The 18,565-nt window shown below is 41.2% G+C and overlaps 1 protein-coding gene across 1 annotated transcript in view; it reads left to right on the forward strand.

Annotated features, from left to right (window-relative positions):
* The window catches only part of tle2a (TLE family member 2, transcriptional corepressor a), a 56,915-nt gene that overhangs the window by 27,100 nt on the left and 11,250 nt on the right, over window positions 1–18,565 (forward strand). The window contains exons 3-9 of the mRNA XM_084723081.1: window positions 5,619–5,682; window positions 11,110–11,154; window positions 14,535–14,597; window positions 15,281–15,385; window positions 15,870–16,083; window positions 16,482–16,498; window positions 17,406–17,501. Coding sequence (XP_084579207.1) covers window positions 5,619–5,682; window positions 11,110–11,154; window positions 14,535–14,597; window positions 15,281–15,385; window positions 15,870–16,083; window positions 16,482–16,498; window positions 17,406–17,501 — 604 coding nt within the window. The remainder of the gene's footprint in view (window positions 1–5,618; window positions 5,683–11,109; window positions 11,155–14,534; window positions 14,598–15,280; window positions 15,386–15,869; window positions 16,084–16,481; window positions 16,499–17,405; window positions 17,502–18,565) is intronic.

Genomic DNA, 18,565 nt, shown 5'->3' on the forward strand with positions numbered 1-18,565 from the left:
TGCACAAACCAGCAAATATTTCCATCTGCGAAGCTAGAAGTTGAAAATATTTGGTATTTTATTTTTTTAAAATGATGTAAACAATTGATTATCAAAATTGTTGCAGATTAAATTTTCTTTTGATCGAATAAATCAGCCACTCAATGATTTTATGGACTTTAGTCTACTGGAAATGTCATATCTGTCACAATAAAACGTTCAAATCATAGGATGACAGGGTTTAAGAAACTGGTGATTTGGTGGAAGGAGAAGTTGAACTTTTTACCTTAAATAGCTTTCCAGGGATGCTGTGTGACCAATTCTTGTAGATGAGGAATCGTAATTCTACTTTACAGACAAAATATGCAGCTGATTATTTTTCATCATCATTATTGGTTTTATCAGCTTGCCTTGAACCAACTCATTTAATGATGCTCCGTTTCTGCAGCCCTGCGCACACAGATGCCTTTTTGTGGAAATAAAATCGATGTTCTCTTGAATTTTATCTCTGTGAAATATCACAGTTCAAAATATTCTCAAACAACCAAAAGCAGCGGACGAGTGTTTTATAGGAAAGGGGGAAAAAAAACTGAACACATCTTTGTTCCTTTTAGTAAAATAATCAATGAGGGAATAGTGAAAGTAAAAGTATTATGAAGAAAAACAAACACTGGAGAGAGTTGACATTTTTACAATACCCAGTAGCCTGTTTCAAACATGGAGACTAAAAAGGCAGTCGGCACATTTCTACAAAGTGCAGGGTCTTAATTAGATGCTTCACTCTCTGTAGACTCTCGTTAGTGTCTGTGTGTTTCTTGCCTGTTTATATGTAAGGTTTGTGTGTATGTGTGGGTGTACAGACTGTTTATGTGCTCACATGTGCACTTTGTTTCAGCATAGCTACATGCATGCATGTGTGTATATGTTGGTTTAGTGTGAACAAGCACACACACACCTAAATGCTCCATGCTCCAAGTGGTATGTTGTGTGTGTGTTGTGTGTGTGTTGTGTGTTTCTGTGTGTGTTGAGTAGCAGTGCAGCACTGACAGAGCTGTCTGAAGGCTGGCAGGCTGCAGATTTGTAGCGCATTCGGCTGATCATCTTATCTCCTGTCACCGCCAGTGAAAGATTGGAGGAACCGAGCCCACCGTGCGCGCGCACACACACACACACACACACACACACACACACACACACACACTCTCATATCTCCTTTTTTCTTGCTGGTTCTTTCTCTCTTGCTCGCTCACTCAATCTTGTTTTTTTCACTCTGTGTTGCTGTGTGTTTCTCTCTTCTCCCTCCCTCCCTCTCAGTAAATGGTGCTGAGCCAAACACTAATTATTACAGGCAATCATTTCGACATGAAATACCCACTTCCTGCTCACCGCTCTCCTCCCCTCTCCCCCTCATTTTCTTCCCTCCTCCAACTCTTTTATGCTGCTACAGTCACATAATGGCACACACACACACACACACACACACACACACACACACACACACACACACACACACACACACACACACACACACACACACACACACACACACACACACACACGGAGTAATTTCATTCCTTGAAGTCCATTTTGTGGGGAATGGTTATTTCTTTCTGAGTGCGACCTTGGGGTCTTTCCTGTAAGCACAAGTGCACACTGGGAGTGTGTGTATCTATGTGTGTATATGTTTGCAGTGCAACCTTGTAATGGTATTGTACAGTTTTTGGAGCACCGTGCCAAAAACACAACTGATTTCACAGGTATAGAGACAGCGGGCCTCATTCATGAACCGTGTGTACGCACAGATTTGTGCTTAAACCGTGTGTATGAACATTTTAGGCACAAATCTGGGATTCATCAGTATTTTCTTACCTGAATTTGTATTCTGGGAACAAATTTAGGACCATGGCTGTCTTAGAAAATGTTGAAACACACCTTTTAACTAAATGTAAAGCATATCTAAAGCATATAAAGCTTTAATAGAAGTCTTGGAAATCTTTATGGTTGAGTTATTTGATTTTATTTTCATTGTTTTTAGGATTTTATCATAAATGTTATGATTATGTGTTTTGATGTTAAGCACTTGCATTGTTGCAAACTTACATTTTTTGGGTTTTTTTTAGACAGCAGTTAAAATCTAAACACAACTAAACATGCCCACACATTGCACCAATACCTGATTTGGCCTGAATGTGAAGTTACGACTTCACTGCTTTCTCTATGATACTTTGATATGCAAACATATTTTCCTACATAGAGAAAAGTGGGTGTCTCTGTCCTTGCTGATACCTGAACTTTAGGTGTCATCTGAGACTGACTACTGATCCAGTACCTGTATGTTTAGAAAATCTAAATCTTTTAACATCTTTATACTAATACTAATGTTCTTTTTTTACTTTTTCCATCAGGCAAGTTAGTGGCCAAAGTCAGGTTTTACTTGCTCCTGTAGGAATAGTTTTATTTATTGTCAGGTATCAAATAAAAACAAAAACTAAAGTTAATTGAATTGCTGTGCTTCATCTAGGGCTGCAACATCTATAAATGTCAGAAAATAGTGAAAAATGTCCATCCCAGTTTTCCAAGTTCAAGGGGATGTCTTCGAATGTCTTGCTTTGTTAGCCCAAAATCCAAATCCAAAGATATTCAGTTTAATATGATAGTAAATGGAGAAAAGCAGGAAACCTCCATATTTAAGAGGCTGAAAACAGAATTTTTTGGATGACAAAATTATTTGAGTAGTTTAAATCTTTTTTAGGTCAGTAAGTTGTAAGTAAGTTGCTAGATTTACTAGCCCAACATGGCATTTCACTTGGTGAGTGGGCAGTCCTTATTATTGAGACCTGCGCGGATGGAATATGATTGCTTTCAGTATTGTATGGTCTGCTCAGGTTAAACCCATTATAAAACATGAATACATACAGAGAATCAATGACATAGAACATGACTTTTTCTCTGGGGAAAAAGAAAAGACACACAAGATGTATCCTGTTTCACGGTTAATAAATTAGAGGCATTTTCCAATACTGATGTCAGTATCACAGCAACCCTGGATGTCACCATGAGCTCTGTCACTCTTTTGACATTTTATAAGCAAAAAAAGTCAGTAACAAGTTACAAATAACAAATCAACCAACCCATTTGCTAACACACTAATATTTAGTTACAGTTCTAAATACAGCAACACATTTTAAACACAGGAACTCCACAACAATCACTCTTATCATCTCTGTGGCAATCAATAACTGTGTGTGTGTGTTTGTGTGTCTAGTCATTGCTTTTCCAAGCTCATCCCAAGTTTGTCGTGATGAACACACTGGCAGCCTTACACACACACACACACACACACACACACACACACACACACAGTCACATTAGTTCACAGCCCAGCTGTGAGTGACTTCTGCCGAGAAGCAATTCCACTGTAATAAAATCTATAGGGTGGGGGGAGTTTAATCCCCACCACCCTGCTCCCCTCACCCACCGCCACCGCCACCCTCTCCCACTCTTCGTCCTGCTTCTTTCCCTCTCCTCCCTCATCCCTCTCCTCCTCAACTGGCTGGCAATGATAAATGAGTCAATTATGTGTGTGTGTGCACGCCGTGCTGGAGAAGGGGAGCGGATGGGGCCGTTATTACCTGTTGCGGCTGGGGGTAATGTTGCGGTATTAATCATATTCTAATTTTCCTCCGCCAAACGACCCCACCACCACCACCACCACCCTCCACCCACCTCCAAAGTCCCACCTCACCACACCACACTGCAACCCCCCCTATCAATCTATCCGCCGCCCGCAAACAAGTCGGTGTAAACTGCCGAAGGCCCAAAATATACTGCCTCTCTGGGGAGGGAGGGGGAGAGAGATGGAGAGTGAATTGCAGAGGTAACAAGGGAGGTGTTTGTGTGCTTGGACCTGATATACAAACACATTTAGAAATGGAAGTGTGTGTGTGTGTGTGTGTGTGTTTGCAAATCCAGCCATTGGCATTACCCAGTTTTAGAGGACACCAGGGACTGGTTTGGGTGTGAGGAGAGACGGGCAGACGCAGAGGACAGACAGAAATATAGGACACATGGGAGAGGTTTTTGGCTGCTATCACTTCAGAGATGTGTGTGAGACAGAGTTTCCACGGCAGGACTCGCTGTAGCGGTGATAGCGTGCTCACAGACTCTCACAGGGTTCCCATGCAGCCTGGAAAACCTGGAAAATGTTTGACCAATTTTCCAGCCAGGCAAAATGGGAGAAAAAATAAAATGTCCTGGAAAATTATTTTAACATTCTCCTGTTTTCCAGATTTAAAATTAAGCAGAGTAAACTGACCCCAGTTTAGTAAAACCAAGTTTATTGATGTTGGGCGCCCTTATTGCTCAGTTGGTGGGGCGTGCATGTATTGGGGCTGTCAGTCCTCTGCAGTGGCTACCGGTTCAATTAAATTATTCTATGCTGAGCATATAAAAACTTGTTGGCTTAATTATCAACTGGAGTGAAGGAAAGTAGAGACGCATCATAAAACTCAACTGGATTCTATCCTTAAACTTTCTTCAAGATGTATTTATTTTTTTCAATCCATCTCAAAATAGTCATTTATTTTAAAACTTAAACCTCCTCAGGTGTAAGTTTAATGTTATTACCGGATCATCTTTTAAATTGGAGTTTTAAGTTTTGATGCACTTTAATCTCAGTTTAGAGTAAAAACTAAACTGAGGTTTAAATTTGATAGTTTAAGTTGTTGTTGTTGGTGCAACCCAGCTGTAGTGCTTGCATCATTATTACTATGATCAGTTTGTCTTAATATCTGAACATGTAAAAGATGATTTCATAGATAAATTATAGGCATAGACTGCATGTCTTTAAAATCACACATCCACAGAGAGGAACATATTAGTGCCTGACACAATCCCTGTCTGTCACACTTGCTAAATCATCACTGAAAAAGTCCTGGAAAATGATCTCTAGAAAAAAATGGGAACCCTGTCACAGCAGCAGGCACTGGTCATGTCCTGAGCGCAAGAAGAGAGAAGTGATCATTAAAAACAGGAAAGAGGAAGATTTATTACAGACAGGATTACCCCCTTTTGACCCACTTAAAGCTGAAGCTTTGACTTCAGCGAAACTTGGCAAAGTGTGCTGCTGAAGGTAAAAGACCGGAGTAGAGGGGAGGCGGACAGACAGACAGACAGACAGACGGACCGATGGACAGACGGACAGAGAGAGAGAGAGAGAGAGAGAGAGAGACGGACGCACTAGCTGGTAATTGGGGAAGCAACAAAATTTGGAGGAGGAGGAGTGGAGGGCACATAGATAGATTGAAAATTGTCCAGAGAGAGAAAGAGAAAGAGAGAGACACCTTGGATGTGCCTGCCTGCCTGCAGTCTTGGCTGGGTTTCAGGCTCCGAGCGTGACTTCGTCTATTTCTGCTCTGCTCTGAGGTGATAATGGGCTGTCAGCACCCCAGTCACCCTGCTCCCTCCTCCCCCACTGAGTGTGAGAAAGGAGAGGGGAGAGGGGGTGGCAGAGAGTGTGAGTGAGCAGGGAGTAATTTGTTGTCATGTTGCTAATTGCATTGTGTATTTTTATTTGGGATATGATACACACAAAAATGCACTGTCTTTAATTTATTTTTCCACCCTTCTCTCTGTTGCAGTTTGAAACTGGAATGTGAGAAACTGGCTACAGAGAAGACAGAGATCCAGAGACACTACGTTATGGTGAGACACACACACACACACACACACACACACACACACACACACACACACACAGGCCATGTCTGTACGAATTCACTCACAACAAGTGCAGTGCCAAGTCCACTGAATCCCTTTCATCTGCTAACAGCTGCCAAACAACACCCACCAAAAACCACACGCAAGACCACACACACGACCACACACACACATATTATAGGACTGCAGAATAAACAGCACTTACATGGGCGTGCAATCCTGTGCCTGTGTTTGCAAGGGTTTCTTTTCATGTTTCTTTTCGTGTCTGAGAGATGTAGTTCTGGGTTATACTGCTGATGTGTCCACATCTGTCGAGGGCTATGCTAGAGCCTCATACTCGACCATTTTTATATACAGTCTCTGGTACCAACCCACCGAGTTTATTGTAGAGTATCAAACTCCTAAGTGCTGAAAGCTGGCATCCATTGTCTTGTATGATTCATGCCCTTCTCTTTATTCTTTGATCACAATGACTACGTTTACGTGCACACTAATTTTCCAATATGAAAATATTCTGGATTTGATACAGGTCATGTAAACAACACATTACATTTCCGCTTTTTGGAATTAGGACTTATTCTGAACTTTGCTTTTTCTGATCAAAGTATGTGGAATATGCCGATATTATTCACGTTTTAGGAACGTTCTTGTATACATGTATATATTGCATTCAGAACATGCATGTCATTTGGGGTTTTTACCACAATTTGCAACACACATCCACTTGGTTGTTTACGGTGGACTCTGAAGTGTAAACAAACCAACTATCCAAAAGTTTGCATACAAGACCAGAGCCGGGATGCATGCACAAAAGAAAAGTCAGATTTTCTGGTCAGAGGCAGAGATGCACCTTATGTTTAGCATTATGAAAGGCTTGGATATGAACATGGTTTTTGTATTATGCACAAATATTGCAACACCGACCTTTTCAAGAAGGGGGTTGGACGAATGAAAGGAGGAGGCTGTGTTCACATGGTCGAACAAGTCTGCCACCATGGGAAACTTTGACGAAATACTGTTTTGACACACAGAAGCAAAATTGCTCCAGCCATTCCACTCTTCCATAATCAGAGTATGCATGGTTGTGTCTCTTTCAGAATATCAGCAAAAAACTGATTATTTTCTTTTTAAATGTTCAGAAAAATCGATTTCAGTAACTGTTTTATGAGGAAGGAAATGCACATTTGTTTTGTTGAGTAAAACTGAATGTATCCATATTGTTTACATATTTATCAGAAAACTCCATGGGGCACCTTTAAGATCATGACATAGTTCCTGTAGTATCTGCAGTTGATCCCAGTGAGAATCAAATGTTGAACTCTGGCAGAGTTGCTAGATTTAAGCATGTAATTTTCAGATCCATGAATGTGAATATTTGCTGGCTCTGTTTTGTCTCTTTGTTGTCTTTTATGATAGTAGAATTATCAACTTTAGCCTTTAGACTGTTGTACTATTGTTGTACAAAACTAGACAATTTAGCGTGTTTTTGTGGGTTCTGGGAAATCATGTGGGTATTTTTCATTATTTTATTGATTAATCAGTTTATGAAGACAATGATTGAGTAACTGATAGCGAGAACAGTCGTTGTAGCCCTATACTCTACCCACTGAGCTATGCAGACTTGTAGTTGTTTTACTGCTGTCTCGCTGGTTGTCAATCATTCCCTCCCACACGCTCTGTTAGAGGTTAGTGTGATCACATGGTGTGTTCTCTGAAAACTGCTGCTTTAATAGACTTTCCTCTTAAGTTTGAAGCTTTTGCATCTCATCACCGAGGGAAGAAGAAGTTATAGAAATGACAAGCATGGTTTGAATCCCAGAATACTCCCTGAAAATCTGGGCGTTTAAACAAATGAAGACACTTTCTTTGATAGCACAGACGCATTGATGTGCTCCATTCAGAAGGAATACTCTGTGTGAATATTTGTGGCTGTATGATTGTTAAGGACACATGATCAGCAGATCTTTTTTTCTTGATAAAGTAAAGGGTAAAACTCTTTGCCTTTCTTTGTTTTTAAAGTCTGCAAACCTCCAGCCTTGATTTACCTGTGATCAGAGCCCCACACAGCCTCAGCTGACTGAGTGGAGGCTGCCCAGAACCCGCAGTGCCAAAAAAGAGCTATGTGGCAATCTTGGCACCAAGCGGGGACTTGTGGGGGGATTGAAGTTTTAGTGATGGGGGGGTATGGAGGAAGGGGTGGGGGGGGGTTAGCTGGCATCAAGCACCGACCAGGTCTCCTTTCCTGGCTGATGATTTGGGTTTGGATGAGTTTGGATGTTGCTAAGCAACAGGCGCAACTTGGCACAGCAACTGCCAAGCAGAGCCGCCAGCTGCCAGGAAAGGCGTCTTTTATAGTGGCGCACACACACAAAAAGAGAACACACACACACTCGCAGGGTAACGCGCACATAGATACACACGCCTACACAGTTGCAGGCTTGTGCTACAAGCACACACACCTGCTCACGCGCACACACACGGATGCTAACTGCCAGGAAAGCTGTCTGGAGAGAGAGGACCCCTGCCATCTCCTCTCCCATCCTGCCAGCCGGCTCTGGCTGCCTAACTGCCAATCTCCTCTCTCCACAACCAGTCACACTGAAAAGTAAATGTCAGCCTGTCACTTTTCGAGGCATCTGACTTTAAAATGTTCCCCTCTTTTCGTCCATCTCTGAAGGTAGAGAGAGACGGGCCCTCACCTGTCTCTCTCTATGGCATTCATCTCCTCCTGCGTCACTCGCAGCTCCTTGTACTTTCGGGTAAAAGCCAGGGTCAAATAGCTCGCATTAGACATGATTATTGCAATAGTCTGTCACCTTCTTCTGCCCGGTGACAATTTTCCTGCCTCGCTTCTGGTTTTTGGCTCCTCGAAATGCACCTCAGGGTCAATTTAGTGCCATTGACTTTCAGCAGAGTCAAGGTGAAATTAGTGGCAATGTGCTTTTAGGGACATATGGGCACTTCAGAGTGCACATGTGAGGGCTGGCATCATCTAAAGCTGGGAGCAAGGGAAAAGACTCTGAGCGATGCAAGGCTCACACTGTTGAATTTATCTGTGTAAAACAATGACTGAATTGCCAATTTATGTAAATATGACATCACGCATAAATTATGGCAGACACCGAGATACTTTGAGTCACGTAATTTGTCATTGGTTCTTGTCTTTTTACCTGTTTTTGTTTGTTTTTCAAGATGTTGGATTCTTTTTATGTGTTAAAGAAAAAGACTGGCAATATTCAAATTTTATTTACATTTTATATCTAATGGATGATGAACAGTGAGTGGATCGTTACTGTGAAATAAACCCCAACAGGGTGGTGCAGGGAGCAATAATGACCTGCTCACTGCACATTATTCTGTGAATTACTCCCTACACTTCTAAAAATGATTTTATTGACTTAAGAATTATTTTATTGCTCATCCAGAGTCCCTGATTCCTAAAAAGTTGAGATGCTTTGTAAAACACATGCACCAGATTCAGAGTTGGTGTATGATCAATTAAGTTTATGATTTTAAATCCTGTCTTTGTTTTTTAATCTATATTCAGTAGCATACAGTACAATTATTGTGTTCTGTTTTTGTTTACATTTTACACAGCCCAACTTTTTTGTTATCTGTATTTTATTAACGTTATTTTTTTTAGGTAGTTTCAGAAAACTTAAATCTATCACAAAGTGAATAGTGCATTTGTTGGGTACTATTTATAGCTGTGGATTAATACATCTTTGGTGCGCCAGTGAGTACTCTTGGCAGCATGTCTGTGTATGTGGGATTGACTTTACAAATCATTTATTGTTGGTTTGGGGCTTGTTGGATTTGTTGCCAATAAGAAAAATACAAACTATCATATCACCAAACTTGGACCAAGGTTTTTTTCTGTGTTTTTTTTATTATCGTTTTTTCCACTTCTACATGTTTGTGCAGATAAAGTAACACTGCAGCCAAACTCTATCAGTTTGGTGTAATGGTTACAGCAGATGAAAAATGATGTGCTGTAAATTTAACATGACTTGGTTTTGGATTTGTCAGGTGTTCTAGTGATTAAACTTTAAAATCTGGGGTGCTGCCATACCTCAGTTGGTAGAGCGTTCGCCCCATGTACTGAGGCTGTTGGTCTTCTGCAGCGGTCACTGGTTCAATTCCTGCCTGTGACCCATTTGCTGCGTGTCATTCCCCCTCTCTCTACCCCCTTTCCTGTCATATCATCAGCTGTCCCTATCCAAAATAAAGGCAAAAGCCCAAAAAATAATCTTTATATTTAAAAAAAAAAAAAAAAGTATTTATTGTGGAGGCAGTGTTTGCAGAAGTTGTCATAACTTATGTTTTATGTACCGTTTGTATGGAATCTGGATTAATAATGCATTGATTTGTTTTTGCATTCCTCATTCAGTCTTTTCAAAATGATATCCTTGATTCCTAGATCTACATTATAAATATTAATTATATTTAGGGATGCACAATAAATATCAATGTCAATAAATGATCAAATATAACAAATTACGTTATGATAAAATAGTCCAGATACAAAAGAGATGCAGTGATTCAAGTTGTTTCAGTTCCAATAATATCTGCTGATAACGATATCTTAACACATTACAAGTTGCTGTCTTGTATTCTGTGTTTTTTGTGCAACAAGACTAAAATATCTCCAAACTAAGGACACACAGAGTAAGCAAATTGTTAATAGCTCACTCAGTTACAGAAATATGGGGACAGGGCTGGGAAATACATATCAATTTATATTGATAACGTGATCTGAGTATAAATATCGTCATAGGTTTTGGCTATTGTTATATTGTGATATGTCATCATTGTTGTCTTTTCCTGGTTTTAAAGGCTGCATTACATCATGAATTACCCTAAAAATGTCAAGATTATTTATAAGCCTTATTGCCCATCCCTACAGTATCAGTCGAAAGTTTGGACACATCTTCTCATTCAGTGTTTTTTCTTTATTTTTGTTATTTCTCTGCTATGTAGATTAATACTGGAAGCATCAAAATTATGAAAAATTGAATTATATGGAATTTTGCAGTAAGAAAAAAGTGTGAAAATATTATTAAATCTTTTTTTTTTTATTGTCGACCCATGGTGTTCGCCCATGCACCTGTGAACCAACAAGTGTGTTTAAGCTTTTTGTTCTTTGATATTTTAGGTTCCTCAAGGTAGCCACATTTTGCTTTGATGACAGCTTTGCACACTGTCGGCATAATAATATATTGGAATCTGGATCGGTATGTGGATAAGAAGCGTTAGTCTGATATCCAATGAGCGATTTGCGTTAGCATTAACACCTTAGGTCGATACTGGATCAGATCAGTCACAGCTCTACACAAATGTATGTGCATGTCAGTCCACATATATTCTTTATGCACAGTCATGTATAATAGTTGATATTTTTCTGTGTTTCAGTATTACGAGATGTCCTACGGCCTTAATATTGAAATGCACAAACAGGTGAGTGAGCTCTACGTATTTCTTTGTGTCTCTACACGTCTCCTATCCTTCGTGCCTAACCCTCCTCAAACTTTGCTTTATTTTCTTGGATTATTCTTCACTGCCTCCTTTGTTTTGCCTCCAATCAGCTCTACTCAGAGCAACTAATAATTTTCAGAAAAGTCTCTTTCTCTCAGTCACTCTCTCGGTCTCTCTCTCTCTCTCTCTCTCTCGACCACTGTTCTGTCAGTCCTCCCTCTGATGGACCTGTACGGCAGCGTTATGCTGTGGAGGCGTTAATAGGATCCACAAACAGAATTCATTTCTCCACCACAGACAGACAGATGAGAATACTCTGCCCTTCTCCGAGCCTCCAGAACAGCCTCCCCTCTCACCCGTCATAAATCCCTGTCTGTTACTGCCTCCTTCTCTCCCTCCACCCACCACTCCGTCCCCTATCCCTCTTTTCTCCTTTCCCTTCAATTGCTGTCTTACTTTGTCTTTTTTAATGCTCCCCTTTCTTAATCTCCATTTCTTCACCATCCCCGTCTCTGTCTCCCTTCCTTTTCCATTGATTTCTCCTTCTCTCTCTTTATCTCTCTTTTTCTTCACACACCCTCCCTCACCTCTCCCTCCACCCTCCCTCCACCTCTGTCTCCTTGCAGACATACAGTCCATGCTGAATTTCACTTTAAATCAGGTCACTGCCTTCCTGCCGTCTACTCTCTCTCTCCGTTCATTTCACCATCTCAATCGCTTCGCTTTTGTCGTGCGGCTGCCGCCACACCACCCCCCACCCCACCACCGCCCCCCAATCTTGATTTTCCTCCCCCGCCTTCCTTCTGTTTCTTCTTTTCTCCGTCTATTTCTCCTCTCCCTCCCACATCCTTCGTTCATTGGCTGTCATTCCCTCAACCCAATCTGCCCTCTTCCTCCTCCTCCTCTACCTCCTCTCCTTCCTCCGCCTCCTCTTTTTCATTTCCCCTCTCCCATTTTGTCCTCCTCCCCTCTTTATCCTCTTTCTCCCAATTGCTCATGTTCTCTCCCTCTCTTCCCTTTCTCTCTCCCTCCTGAAGATGTCATTTAGTAGTTGGAGTTCTCTAACAAGAAATCATTGTGTCTCCCTTGGGGTGGGGGGTGATGGATTCAGAGGATGGAGGGAGGGATGGAGGAGGAGGAGGAGGGGGGGAGCATGCTGCCTGGCTGAAAAATGGAGAGTAGAGGGAGGGAGAGATGTGGGTAAAGAGAGAGAAAGAGCATGAGAGAGGAAGAGCGAGGAAAAGGAGGGGGTGGAAGTTCAGTCCGGCATCAATAAATCACTTTAGAGAGAGAATGGGGTGTGTGTGTGTGTGTGTGTGTGTGTGTGTGTGTGTGTGTGTGTGTGTGTGTGTGTATGCACATGCACATGCACATGCATTCTGAGACACACACATGCACACACACACACACACACACACACACACAGAGCAGAGTCTTGCTGTCAACAAGACAAACAGCCTGCGGTCATAATGATGTTGTCATGATCTCTGCATGCATATCATTACTGGCCCTAACGGCCTTGTTGGGCCTGCCGCTAAATGTGTGTGTGTGTGTCTGTCTGTCTGTGTGTGTGTTTTGTTGGACGTCACATGACTGTGCTTGTAACACTGATTACTGCATTAATACTTAAGGGTGGGACTCTTTTGGCACCTCACAATAAGTGTTCTGATTAAGAGAGGGCCTCAATTAGAGCTGCCATGATTAATTAATTATTAATCGATTACTAAATTTATTGCCAACTATTTTGATCATCGATTAATCAGTTTAACTAAGGGGAAAAAGTCACAATTCTTCAATACCAGTCTCTTAAATGTGAATATTTTCAGATTTTTTTAACTCCATTGTGATGATGGGTAGGGGTGTAATGATTAATCATTAATCCATTAATCGTCATCTGCCATTTAACCTCATAAAATGTATTAATTGATAATTAATCAGTACTCTAGAAATGGCAGTTACTGCACCTCATTCGATATTGTTTTGTCTAGTGGAGCCATTTGTTCAATAAAATTAAAATTAAAAAATGAGGGGAAAAAAATATTTATTAATTGATTAATTAGTTGTTAGCCTTTTCAAACATTTCTTTAAGCAAATACACAAATTTTTCAACTCCAGCTATGAGCAAAACAAGATGTGAGGATGTCTGTGGGCTTTGTGAAACACTCATCAACACTTTTCACCTTTCACTTCTCACACTTTTGACATTTTATGAACTAAACATCAAATCAATGAATCAAGACAACAATCAACAGATTAAACAACAATGAAAATAATTGTTAGTTGCAGCCCTAGGTAGGATTATAAAATGATTATCTCTGCATCTTGATGCATCAAAATTTTAAGCTTTTAAGCCAAGGTGTGCTGGTCAGATTGTATCCATCTGCTGTTGCTCACACTCAGCCATCCTCACTCAAAACTCAGAAGGAAGCCTCATTCAAAACGTAAACACAATACACGTTTGCAACTTCTAGGTTTCACCATCCAGTTGGTACAGCTGTGATAAATGTACATCTTACTAAAATTGTGCAGGTGATCATAATGTCACAAACTGGGTTTGAAATTTGCTGATTAACTTTTCTGCATTGATTCATAATATTTCAAAAGAGAGTCCCCATGCATGTAAAAATGAATTAATTTTTCCCACCCTAACTAACACTGGGAGAGAAGAAATGGAAGGAGGGATGGATGGAAGAGCGATAAATGGAGTGAAATGGAAAGAAAGGTGGAAAGGAAGATGAGAGCGGGATGGAAAGAGGGAGGGTGGGAGGGAGAGTTTGCTGCTGGCTGTGTAGTAGAGCAGATCGAGACAGACACACACCCACAGCAAGAATCACTGACCCCCAGCAGGAACACATACACACACTCAAGCATGCAAAATGCAAACACACACACACACAAACAAACAGACATGCAAGAACACATCAGAAACACATGCACGCACACACACACACACACACACACACTCTGTGAGAAAAGATGGTGAATCTTGCATCTCGTTCTCACACACACACACACACACACACACACACACACACACACACACACACACACACACTCACACTGTGTGGGCTGGCTGAGGCCACAGCAGATGCTGTCCATGAATATTTTAGCCAAACTCCCTGGCAGAGTTTCCATTTGCATGGACCAAATGTAAGCAGCTGAAATATTTACCACACTGGCCCTGGGAGAAGCAGGCCACGGTGTGTTTGTGTGTGTGTGTTTGTGTGCGTGCGTGCATGCATGCGTAACCCTTTATGAGTGTGTGTTTTCTTTTGTTCAAGCTCAATCTTGGCTGTGTGCGTTTGTGTGTGTGTTTGTGTTTATTCATCAAAGCAACAGTATCTTTTTTTTCTCCCTTTCAGACGGAGATTGCCAAGCGGTTGAACGTGATCTGTGCTCAGCTCATCCCATTCCTGTCACAGGAGGTGACACACACGCAGACACACACACTGTACTGCATCCAGCCCTCTCTCTCCTGTCTGACAGCAGCAGCCCACACACAGAAAGCGTGCACATGAATACACACACACAAACACACACACAATAGGCAATAACACACACACGCAGAGCTGCAGATGGACAGAACTTCAAAGCACATTCCTCAATCGCCAAATGGTTGCACACGTTCCCATGATTCCCAGAGCAAAAAAAATCTGTATTTCAAATATGCTGTTTGTGAGAGTCTGAATACTTTTTCATACTAATTAAGAAATTTTACACGTCATTAACATTTATCAGTTTACAGACTCGGTTAATTCCTTTAAAAAGTCTTAAGTTACCATTTACCAGTGAAAAGCCTTGAAAAATATTAAATGGTCTTAAATTCTGTTTTAGAGTGTCTTAAGTATTTAGATTTTAAATACTGTAAAAAACACAAGGGGTGTGACATCATTCTTTGCACAGGAAGATATTTTTACATTACAGATAGTTTTTTTCTAATAAGGCTGAATGTTATATTTAGCATCTTTGTTTGAAAAGTCTTAAATTTAACTTGCTGAAACATGTAGGCACCCTGACAGAGATGAGAAAACAGAATATTTTAATTTTATGTCAGAATATTTACTTCTCAATCCACCTGCCCTCACTGACCTCTTGGTTTGTTCCACAGCACCAACAACAGGTGGTCCAGGCCATGGAGCGCGCCAAACAGGTGACCATGGGGGAGCTAAATGCTTCGATAGGGGTACGTGGGCTCCCCCCTCTGCCTCATAGCGTGTGTACCTTATCCTCCCATTTATTTATATTCCCTCCTTTTCTTTTTCTTTTTTTGAGGCAAACATCAATTGGCCCACTCTAAGTTATACAAATTTCTTGCCTAATATTCCAGAAAGCTCTTAAAATATCAAGAATTAGAAAAGATCTTTCTATTCAAGATGCCGTGCCAGGCACCTGAATTAATAATCCAATAAACTGAAATGCAAATATGACTGATAAAGAATTAAAATGGGCTTTTAATACTTTTTCAGTTTTGGTTATTTGTCACTTTATATCCCATCACGCTGATTAGGCTGCAGAGTTTCCCCTCAGTATCTCTCGTCTCGTGCACATCGCAGCACTTAGTTCCCTATCTTTCCTTCCTCCTTTCTTACTCTTGATCACTTCTTGGTGAGCCACATCCTCCAGTGCTCATAAGTCACCCAAATCTCTCTTTCTTCTGTCTCCTCCCTCTTTTTTGCTTCTACTCTTCCTCTCTACAGCAACAGCTTCAGGCCCAGCACCTCTCCCAGCATGCCCAGGGTTTGCCAGTGGGCCCACACCCATCAGGACTGCCCCACCCCGGTCTGGCACTTGGCGGAGGGTCCGGTCTGCTGGCCCTGTCTGGGGCTCTGGGGGCCCAGCTGGCTGCCAAAGATGAGAGGGCACACTTGGAGGCAGCGGCTGCTGCCGCTGCTGCTGCAGAGCACCACAGAGGTACAGGACCGCTCCAAACAACGCTTGTTTACTTAGTTTTCTTTAAGTTTGTTTCTCAAAGCAAAAAGTGAAAAACTAGATGAGTTTAGGGCTGGGACGAGAGTTGGATTGCATTCTCAGAGATGAAAACATCTCTCAGAGGTGGGAGTAAAGTAAACACCAAAGCTTGGCTCAATGGATCCTGGTGATTGGCTTTGCCTTGGAGTTTTGGCATGGAACAGGAGAGCTGCTGATAATAACACTCCTCAGGGATATTTTTCCACTGAATCATCAGCTGTGCAGTGATGTAAAGTGATGGTGATAATTTCACATTTATGCGTGTTTGTGTCCTTGTGTGCATTTGCTGTGCTGTGGCCTGGTACCTGGATGTGTTGGGTGCTTCTGCCTGGATTGAACAGACCGTGAAGCAGGACCAGTGAGTACAAACTACTACACACTTAATCACTTCTGTCAAGTACATTCACACTTCTGCACTTTGATATTGTTGGCAAATTCAATGTTTTACATGGGTCCACAAAAGCTTTAAGTATGAAAGGTTTTGTTTAATTTGTTTTCTAAGGGTTGTAAAAACTGTAGAAAAGTGATAAGACATGTTTGATTAAGTTTTAAGTTTGGAATGATTTTCCTGGACAGAGCTATTGAAAGTGTTTTTCACAAGCTCTGCAGCTGCTTTTTTTTTTGTTTTCTGTTGTAAAAACTGTAGAAATTTCCAAATAATAACTTATTATACTTATCAATAACTTATTATATACAAAACAAAACTGACTGACAGTTTTCTGTTTTTGATGTGGTCAGTAGAAGGTTGTGGCAGCTTTGATTATTTTCTCTCGTTTGGATATTTGCATAAAAGCATAGAAACATCATCTTATTGGCTTTTATACACTAGGATAGTGGAAGTCAGTGATGCTGGACTCTGTATGACAACACTTCAGATCTCAACATTATATCACCACCTCTAAAACTGTGACAGTACTGGTTAAAAAAACTGTGCATCAGTGCCAACGCACACTCAGGCAGCTCCACAGTGTTTTCTGCTGCCTTAAAGAAAACTTGAAGCATTCTCTTTCTTCCTCTCACTCCTACAGTGAGCCGGCCGATCGATGCCGCCTGATATTCTTTCACATTCATCTCCGCAGCTTATGAGCCTGACATGATTTATGCAGTCCCTCTCACCTCATTATCACCCTCTTCCGTCCTCTCTGCCCTCCTCGCTCCCTTTTCTTCGCTGCTCTCTCCTTCCTTCCTCCTTCTCCTCCTCGTCTTTGTGCCCCCATACACACCTCGCCTCTTCACCCCTCGCCTCTGCTCTTTCCTCTCTGCAGAGCTCTCTGTCCAATGGGGATAAGGGTCGCCCGGCAGACTACCTCAGCAACGGCAAGAAGAGGAAAGCTGATGAGAAGGAGTTCATGACTGACTATGTGAGGCACTTTTCATAACACTGTTAAATATTTAATAAGTGACTGAAAGAAAGTTTCACTGAACTCAGCCATTCAAACCAGCGGTGTCTGTCCAGTGGGCGGTGGAGACCTGCTGTCTTTTTAAACTCTAATTGAGATATTCACACTCCCTGCTGTCATCACTGTTGTATTGTGGAAAAACATATACATTAAAGGGATAGTTCGAATTATTTGAAGTAGGGTTGTAAGAGCTATAGTGAGTGTGTTACCTACAGGAGATGGGAGAGGGGCACCGGTATGGAAGCCAAGCAGTGAACTGCTGTGGAAATGTTCAGCAAAAAATAAAAAAATCAGTAATTTTACCTTACAGAACACAAGAGTTGCTGGCCTACTGCTGCCTCAACCGGATAGTTTGCATTATTGTGTGACTTCTGTGTTTTTAAAATGACAGTTTATTAATGCTGTTGTGAGATTTTGGTGAATCTGAACTAACACACTGAGGCGCCATGAGACCAGTAAGTCTTGTGTTCTGTGAGGTAAAAATACTTATTTTTAAAGTTTGGTTGGTTTGGAGAGAGCAACATTTGTAACGGTGGTTTTCCATCAGAAAAGGCTAAAGTGGTGAAAATATTTGAAATATATCAAACACTTTTTTTTTTTTTACGCTTTACTGCCAAGTCTGTCCACAGCAGTTTATTGCTACATGCTGACTTCCATCTACTGTAGCTCAAACACTGACTATCAATAAGAACTTCAGCAACTCCGCATCAAATAATCTGAACTATCCCTTTAAGCATTGCAAGGGGTTGTTTCAGTGTTAGATAAATTAATCGTGGGTAATAAAGCGATATCGCTTTGTTCGAGAAGACCTGTGATATTAAAAACAATAGCGCCTTAGAGGATTTCACCTCTCCAAGTTAAACATCTAAAATTAATTACAGTTCTACTGTCCATTGCATTTACTTCAAGCCATCTCATCTCGGGCAATAAAATGTCAAGATAAGATATTTCATTTTCTTGCTGTGTAACAAATTATTGCTCTTGAGAGAGTGCACTTTTTTAAATAAAACTTTTCATACTCGCAC

The sequence above is a fragment of the Lutjanus erythropterus genome, chromosome 7 (assembly GCF_056507025.1).
Source record: "Lutjanus erythropterus isolate fLutEry1 chromosome 7, fLutEry1.hap2, whole genome shotgun sequence".
NCBI classification, from domain to species: Eukaryota; Metazoa; Chordata; class Actinopteri; order Lutjaniformes; family Lutjanidae; genus Lutjanus; species Lutjanus erythropterus.